Below are 9,508 nucleotides of genomic sequence, written 5' to 3'. Positions count from 1 at the left end.
TAGATAAGCTCTTGCTCCAAGAATTCAAATGTTATTTACAACATTTTCAAGTCACAGATCCTGCAGGTCCAAGTAATTTCTCCAATTCCCAACTCTACTTGTTAATTTTACATGATATATGTAGGTTATAATGTGTGTTCAGTTATTTAGAGTCCAAAGCAGTGCTGTTTTATCTTAAATCAATCTGAAGTAGGCCTTCATCTTCTCTTTACGGTTTTAAAGTTAATAATAAAGTTAAAGTTAATTAATGTGGAGTTTCTACTGGGTACATTTTACACTTTAATTGCTGGTCTAAGTTTCGTGTGTATGTTCATGAGCCACGAATAGATGAAGAATGTTTTAACAATCCGCCACTAGATGGAGGCAATTTAAATGGCATCAAAGGGCCAGTGATTGTGCTGCCCCTGTCTATTTTGCACATCTAGTTGTTTAGCAACTTCATTGTCATTCATCAAATACGACGTTGAAGTGTTGTTCCAATGTTCAATGGAAATAAATATAAATATTTTGCTAACTGAATTAAATCATATTCTGTATGATGATTGCAAATAAGGCATACAATCCTTAACCAGTTAAAAGTTCCCATTAGGGAACAGTAGTCTGTAGAAGCCACCCCCACCCAGTAGCAGCACAAATGCACGTACATGTATATCCTCTTCACTTCATTTACTGTCGCTTGGAGTGGATATACCGGGAATGGGATCTTCAGCGAGAGTTAAGAAAAACTTTAAATTTTTCCGCGTTTATGCCCTTCAGAGACTGCTCTTTATCCTGCGGGAATAGCTGCGAACAGAACAGCATGAAATAGTTTATACAGATGTGAAGAATTATAGTGTAGTTGAGAAAAGTTCCTTGAAAGAAATACGAATGGGATAAATTTTGTAAGCAAGACTACATTAAATCATTTTTATTTTCTGAACCTTTCCCTGAATCAATTTGGCAGAGTTTTGAGCAGATACGTTGAGTCCAATTAAATCTAATCATTCAGAAATATTCGTTAGAAAGCTTGAGTATTTTTTCCAATTACGTATTTTGTTGTTTAGGATAAATATTTGGGACAAATCTATCAGATATTGTTATACATAATTTATGGGGGCTTCAGTGCGTAATTTTTAGAAGTTGAAAAGTTTTGTACAAGTGTTGCGCGTGTGTATGGATAGAGGCAGAGGCACCTGTGCGTATTTTTTGCATTATATCAGAGAGTCATGGCGAAGTGGTTTAAAGATTTCCCAACTAGTCTGAAGACCGGATCCGATCGGATCCGATCTGCTTCTGAATCGGGAACACAATCCCGACCAAAACCGGTTCTGGCACCCGGTACTGGTTCGAAGGCTAGTCCGCGTAAAAACTCTGGAGCGGACAATGGCGGCGGCGGCGGAGGTGGTGTGGGATCGTTGCTCCACGGAAGAAATCGCAAAAATTCGGCCATCGAGCTTGGACGAAACCACTCAAGCACCGGTTCAATAAAGGACGGGAAGATATGGGAAATTCTGATCCCTGGAAAAAGTAAGAAGAATACTAAAATGGAGGGGTTTGAAGATCATCGCACACTGCGCACTACCAGTCTCGCTGACGCGTACATGAGCCGAATGATCAAGGTTAACGATCCAAAATCCAGTACGGGAGGATCATCTCCAGACAGCGAGAGAGCGAAGTCATCCATCAAAGCAGAAACGGTAAGTGTGAGAATGGGCCAACAAAATGTGAAATAGACATAATCGTCTTCACAACTTATGTGTTTTCTAAGAAAGAGTCCTGATACAGTATGGGTGAATTATCAGTACAGTGGGCCTCAGGGAGATGATTGTTTCTTTAGCTTTTATGAGTTCTTTTTATACAAGACATACTCCTGTTTCCCAGTCGCCCTGTTGACTGTGAGAACCAAAGAAATGCATTTGTTTAGAAAACTAAGATTAATATCTCTTTTACAGCTCTTTGTTTAAGCAATATCTTTTTCTCCCCCTCCCTCAGTCCTCTCTCTCTCTCTCTCTCTTATTCTTTCCTCCCTCCCCATGTATCTCTTCTTTTGCCTATCCCCTTGGCCTTTTCAATGTGTTGTTGTATCATAACCAGTCAGCTAACACAATGAGAACCTTTTCCTCGCCTCTCTTCCTGTCTCTTTTCCTAGTGATATTCACACACGTTTCTCTCGCTCACTCTATCTTTCTGGGAAACACACTTTTGTGCTTGTATACACACTCTTTTTTCCCTCATTGTTTTTCATTCGCACACATTCACACACCCATTTTCATGAATACGCAAAGACTACAATGCACACACACAACACCTCTGTCCCTTTCTTCCAGTCTCTAGTGAAGGCAGTGTTTGAAGAATTATGTCACCTGATACATATAGGCTGTATCCTCTCCCAGTTACGGACATCCCCTCAAGGTACACTTTGAACATAATAGCATAGAAAGTAACACAAAAAGACGTCCAGAGGGAGAATGGGAGAAAGAGCATGGGACGGAGAACAAGCATAAGCTCTTCAACTTGTAAATTAATACTGATTCCTGAACTACAAAGTGGAACAAAGTAGTCTGCAACATTCTCCCAAAAATATATAATTTTACTCTAGAAAAATACCTTTTATGTCGCAGTACTTCTTATAAATCAGATTCTTGCAGAAGATACATTATTGAATCAGCTTGTTGTTTTGATCACAAATCATGGAAATGTTCAATTTGTTTTTGTTCTCTTACTTCTAATAGATGATTATCTTAGAAGACTATGCAGACCCATTTGATGCTGAGAAAACACGAGAACAGAGGGAAGCTGAAAGAGACGGAGAGAATGATGGATACATGGAACCTTATGATGCCCAGCTAATTATTACAGGTGCATCCCATATTCTTCTTCTGTCTCTCCTTTTTCACGTTTTCCCTTTTTTCTCTTTACTTACATCTAAAATGTTTCTTTCTTCCACCTACATTAGGTGTAATGTTTTTTCCAAAACAGAATAGAAAGCACACAAGCAGATTTTCAGGCAATTGACACGTATGAAAAATCACAGCTCCCTCTCTCTCACTCTTTGGTGGTTTCCACGGTGACAGTGTTGTGCTGGGACAATGGGTGCAGTTTCCTCTTTCTGCTTCCTGTTTCCTGTCTGTGTTTCCTTTGCCCCATTCTATGGACAGGAAGTTGACCCCTGCCGTCCCCCTAGTATGCCTGGCTATGTGAGAAAGGTTCCTCAACGCTCCTCTCTCCCCCCAATCACTTCCCAGAACTCAGGAAGTTGCCCAGTTAACCAGCCAATCACAGACTCGCTCTGGCGTTCCCCTGGTATGACCATTGTTTTCTCACACAATAGGCCAGACACAAAGTGACAGCAAAGAAACAGTGAATGAAGGGAGAAGGATGGAGCTCCACAGTAGTCTTGTTGATGTGAAACTGATTCTGTCTGCTGGTATTCCATAACTTAAAAGTGTAGGATGACAGGCTAGACATTACTTATAAAATAATTTCATATTTTCATTATTGCATAATTTTTTAACTGAAAATATAATCCTGCTTTATGTGTGTTTTTCCAACTGAAATAATGAAGAGAATCAAAATACTTTTATCTATCAATCAAGGATTAAATAATTTATATCATATAATTTATATTAAAATATTTGTATATAATTAGTCACAGAATATAGTAATAATATACATTTTGTATACATAAAAAAAATCTAATCCTAGATTTAAATACTTCGATAACATATGAAGACAAATAATAAAATGAAATAATATGTAGATGTAAAAACTGTAGCTATATGAAATATGTTATGTAGTAATCTAGCTAACGTAGTACGTTCTGACGATGTTCGTCTTCATTTGGTCACCGTGACATTACTTCGTGGCCACGTTCTGAGGACATTCCATTTCTTAGAATTTTTGCTTACGTTCCAGAAACGTCCTAGCCACATCCTCAAATAACGTCGTGAATTTATCCCATGGAGCATGTTGTGGCGACGTGTTGTACTGGTCTTCAGATAACCTAGGCACTAGTCATTTGATTATTGAATCTGGTCTTTTCTATTTATCATGTTATTGCAAGCAAAATGTATGATTAAAATATGTTGTTGGATATTAATATGACAACGTAACTGTGTTAACTGGGAATGTATGTGCGTCTTAAAAGATAAATCTGACGAAAGGACTGGTGTACAAATACTTTAAAAAGATTCTCATTCCAAAGCAACATTCTGAACAACTTTATAATTGTGTTATTCTCCTGGACACAGTTTCTACAGGTAAATGGGACATGATGGAATAAGGTCATTTGTAAATTCTGTCCTTTCGCAGAGATTCGCAGACGTGGCTCAAAAGACCTGCTGAAAGTGTGTGTGGTGTTAAACGGAGGCGAGGGGTCTGGACCCCCACAGATCTATGATGTCCCGTATGAAGAGGTTCTGGAAGGAATTCCCTTGACCCGACCTGAGTCTGATTCTAGACCACCTGCAGAGTATGAACTGCCATGGGAGTGGAAGAAAGAGCAGATTGCTAGAGCACTGTCAGGTAATTTCTACCTCATATTGATATAATCTTCTTTGATAACTAACTATGGAGAGGGGGTGTTGAAGGTCCAGTGTATAAAATTTTGCGGCATCTAGCGGCTCACTTCACTCCTCCCTTTCGAAGCACTACGGTGGCTGACACGATACAAAGATGTTGTCATGTTTCCGCCTCTTTAGGGAAGGAGATAACTTATATACGTAACGCACCCTGTAGAGCTATGTGTGCGTTTAGGGCTGCTACCAGTCTTGTGCTTCAGGGTGATATGGCTGCCTGTTTTAACACGTAAAAAAATAATACAATTGTTGAAAGTTTATTAAATATTAAGTTAAATATTAAAATAGTTGGGACATCTATAGCTTTCTTGTCAAATATTACATACATATACATAACATTAAAGGGTAGTAATGAAAATTCCATACATGTATAAATGTCTTTGTTCTGCTAAGCACAAAGGAATATATTTGGAGAAATGTCAGTAACCCAACAGATCTCATGTCTCATTGACTCCCATAATATTTATTTTCCCTACTATGGCAGTAAATGGGGAATGAGATCTGTTTGATCGCATCAATTTATACAGGTTTCGAACAATGAGGGTGTGTGAATGATCACAGAATTTTCCTTTTTGGGTGAACTATCCCTTTAAAACATCTTTATATAAAATATGTAAAGGTCTCTAAAAACTTTCCAGCTTGTGACCACATTGTAATACAATAAGAAAAATAAATGTTTTTTATCTGTGTACAGCTCAGTTTGATGGAATGGACCGTATGTCTAAGGAAGATTTTGGTTCTTCTGGTGTAAAGCAGCAGACTCTTAGACAAAAGAGCTGGACTCCCAAATCTCTTCGAACGAATCCCCCCTCCCCAACATCTTTATCATCTCCCAGTACCACCCTAGACAGCGAGACACCAATAGTTGACCCCACCGTGCCCCTAGAGAAACAAAGGTGTGTGTGTTTATACTATTAGATGTGTGTTTTTATTGTTAGATATTACTGTCTATATGCTTATTTTATGCAGATTGTCTTAAACTGAATTGTCTATTAGTAGTCCTTTTTGTTCAATAAAACTGCCTATATTACCATTTTGCATAATCTTCGGTAGAATGATGATGTCACTGTAACCTCAGATGTACAGTACAGTATTACTAGGCACATTCTGTCCGATTTAATTTCCGTTTGTCCATCCATCTTATTCCCTTCCTTATCTAATCTTCTTTCCACTATTCTCTTTCTAATCTATTTTGTACTGTTTATGTTGATGTGCAATGACAATTATTTCAATGTCTCTTCTCTCTGTAGCTGGTATCATGGCAGCGTGAGTCGACAGGAAGCAGAAGCTCAGCTGCAGCACTGTAAGGAGGCCAGCTTCCTGGTGCGAGACAGCGAATCGGCTACCAGCAAATACTCCATCACCCTCAAGTAAGCTTGTCTGCTTGTTTATTTGTCCTACATGTGTTTTATAACAAGAGAAAGCCAAATGAGATGACGTCTAGCTTAAAAAATCTGATATAGAAGAAATGAGATCGTTATAAGGGCTGACTGTATTTGCATTTCTCTCCATGTGTCTCCAGGACGAGTCATGGATGTGTGCACATCATCGTAGCGCAGACTAAAGAGTCTGGTTACACACTGGAAAAGAGCAGTTGCGTGTTTCCGAGCATTCCTGAAGTTGTGCACCACTATTGCACCCAGCGTTTACCCTTCACTGGGGCAGAACACATGACCCTTCAGCACCCTGTACCACGCACACACTGAACATGCGCACGCAGTGCTTGCGGTTTTTCTGGCACTAGCAAATCACACATCAGCAAGCCACAGCGTGACACCGTTTTTCTTACTGTATGTATGCATATGGGAATGAGTGGGATCTTTCTTTGTAACATTTTTCGAACCCCGCTGAAGCCAAAGATTTTGCATTATGCCACCAAAGAGACAAAGGGAGGAAATATATTTTATAAACACGCAACTATTGTTTAAACATTCCAACATCATTTACCCCCTCTGTATCTGTTGTTGATTTTTTTATATTTACTTTTTCCTCACAAATGTTCAAGGATTGTAGCTTTAAACAAGCTCTTATTGATGGACAATACCAGCAACACTTATGATGTTGAGGGGTCTGGATAAATATAGAAGGGAGTAATAAGGATAATATTTTATTTTGCCAACGTGTTTCGGCAAACAGGGCTTCATCAGGGCTTAAAAAGGCTATTATTGTACAGCCATGGAAAAAATTCAAAGACCACCCATGTTTTCATTTAACTGGCATTTCTGCATGTATTTGGATCATTCCAGTCCAGTGTCTGTTGAATTTCAAAAGAGACAACCCTCAGGAATGACATAAAGTCACCAAACAGCAACATGAAAGACGGAATGCAAAGACGCATAAAAAAATCCGGCTTGGGCTATACATCATATTGCATCTTTTTACAATGTTGTATTGTTTCAAAGCAGCTTCACAGGAAGAAAGTCAAAGCAAACCAAAAAGTTGGTATTAGAAATGAATAAAACATGGTGTCGATCTTCGCTCTATATTGTTGATGGGGATTATCGGAACTGGAGCTGGGATGATCAGTCAAGTCCACAGGGTCAAGCAGGATGGCACGTGAAGTCCACAGATCATCTTGCGCTACTCATTACACTTAACACACACATAAAATATAATTTTTGAGTGGGTTTTTTTTCCGCAGCTGTATGTGCCTAAAAACGTGATTTGCTCCTTGTCTCTCTCTTCAGGCAGTAGTGCCAAATTGCAGCATCTCCTGCAAATGATGCCATTTTTGTCAAGTGACGTTGTTTTACGTGCCTGCATTTGTGGACAGAATCTTTCCTGCACAACTCCTGTGTTGATATTTCAGGATGTAGAATTAGCTTAGAATTGTAGTTTAATTCTCATATTGTGGGACAATCGCAAAGAGAGAATGTTTTAGGAAACACTGGCAGTTCTTGGATAGCTGTAGTAAGATCGTTAGTTTGGATCAATACAGCAAATTGAAGTTGGCTTGTTCATCAGGTAAATGAGCCATTACTGTTGATTTGCTAATGTCCTTGCCTTACTGTGATAAACTTTCTATTGATTGGTTTTAGTTTGGGAATAATAAAAAGTTGAACTAGTCAATGACTTGATTGACCAGGAAGGCATATTATTGATTCATGGCAAACCATATGTGATACTGACTGATAAATCACGTTGAGAAATCACTGTCTTACCTTTGAATTTAAGTGTAATTTTAAAAAGGGAACAGGTTCCATTTTAATTTTGAAGGTTTTTATTGCAAAGTCTGTTTAAGACATGTTACATTCTAAAAGAGAGAAATTGAAGAAACGTCATATGTTCACAGAAGATTGTGCCTTTAAACAACTTGTAAGACTGTGCAAAGCCTGAAATAAAGTGGATGATGTTAAATAATGTCAACTAACTTTGTTTGCCTATAGTCACACATACCCACAGGCAAATAGTGCCTGTCTGCAAACAAGCAACATTTAAGGCAGAGAGGCAATGTATCGTGCCAAAGCCACAGCCTGACCCTGATGAATGAACCAAAGCCATTGAAATCAATTCATCTAAGGTAGGCCTGTTATTCACACCCTCTCACACTGTCTCCATCTCAGACTCTATTCGTGTGCCTAAATGTGTGTGTATTTGGGTGACTTTATACACTTATACACTCACATTGCATGTCACATTTTATAGAGATGTCACCGTAGTTCGGCAGACTAAATAATTAACTTCATCCTTTGACCTTAAGCACATAAATGTGCTCTTCTTAATGCTAAGGTGAGACATTTCTCAATTTCTTTCCTCATGTATAGCAAAATAACGCTCTTCATGACAGTCAAAGTCAGTCAATGTGTCAAAAATCACGCAGGTTGGAGAAAGCGGAAGGAAAGAGTGTGCAAGGGAGGGGGGATAAGCACTCGGGGGGGTCCCAGTCTGTAAATAATTCAAAAAGAGACTCCACGCACTTGGAACACTGAAGTTTCCCTGACAGCTCAGCTCTGCAGAGACTGTAAAAGAAAGAGAGAGAGAGAGAGAGAGAGAGAGAGTGCACAAAGGTGCACATAGAATATGACATCACAGGAAAAGACAGAAAACAACAGAGGGAAGGTGAATAAGGCTGTGAGAAAAACTAGAGGAACTAAAGTAGAAGAGGGAGCAGAAGTTAGAAGAACACCTCAAATAAAAGCAGGAAGGATTGTAGACGGAGGTGACGTAAGAAGGAACATAAAGCAGGTTCCGTTTGAGACATCAATGATGTCATCTTCTAACCAACGATATCGTTTAAACTTTTAGAGAACAGCCACATATGTTCACATTTTCGTCCATCATATCTCTATTTTCAATGCTCTCATCTTTTTTCACTGCTTCTGCTCTTCAGGACTGCTCCACATGCAAGTCAGAAAATGTACTATATTATTCTGATGACGTATCTTCATCTATCTCTGACTCATTCTGTTTGTCAGAAAAAGCATAGCTGCACGGGTGTGAATAGGACATGAATACCTACGTAACAGTCAACCAATGAGTCACCAGCTTTTGCTGTCCTGCACATTATTTATACATCCTTGCTTTCTCTTTTCTCTCTATAAATAATTTTCTCCACTACTTTTCTGCATCCTTCCGCCCATCTCTAGTGACATTCAGAATGTAAAGCAGAGGTCATCTATAGGAAGCCCCTAAGAGAACATCCATGAATAGATTTTCAGCCAAAGGGTGTAAGTTCATGTGTAATGGAAGGAAAAATGAGAGAGAGAGAGCTGTAAACAGTTTGAGTGCTGGACAGAGCCAGAGTCTTATTAGAAGACAAGACATGGAGAACTTGGGAGACCCCATCATCTTCCCGGAAGCGATGGTTATTTCTGGAACGCTGAGCACAGAGTTTTGACACAGAGCGACTGCAGAGCCACTGGTTGAAGGGCCGTGAGTGACTGACAAGTAGACAAGTGCAGTTGTGATATGAGGACGGTAGTCAGTCATATGATGACTGGTGGAAAGACGAT

At 39.2% G+C, this 9,508-nt stretch overlaps 1 protein-coding gene across 1 annotated transcript; it reads left to right on the top strand.

Annotated features, from left to right (window-relative positions):
• Positions 1-624: 624 nt before the first annotated feature.
• On the top strand, positions 625-7,914 carry she (Src homology 2 domain containing E). Its single transcript, XM_079470200.1, has 6 exons — positions 625-1,676; positions 2,712-2,838; positions 4,291-4,503; positions 5,251-5,452; positions 5,807-5,926; positions 6,079-7,914. Exons 1-6 carry the CDS (start codon positions 1,206-1,208, stop codon positions 6,260-6,262), a joined length of 1,317 nt encoding a protein of 438 aa, XP_079326326.1. The 5' UTR covers positions 625-1,205; the 3' UTR covers positions 6,263-7,914.
• The last annotated feature ends 1,594 nt before the right edge of the window (positions 7,915-9,508 follow it).

Source organism: Barbatula barbatula, assembly GCF_947034865.1.
Source record: "Barbatula barbatula genome assembly, chromosome: 12".
Lineage (NCBI taxonomy): Eukaryota > Metazoa > Chordata > Actinopteri > Cypriniformes > Nemacheilidae > Barbatula > Barbatula barbatula.
The sequence above is the reverse complement of the archived record's forward strand: the minus strand, read 5'-3'. Positions and strand labels throughout refer to the sequence as shown.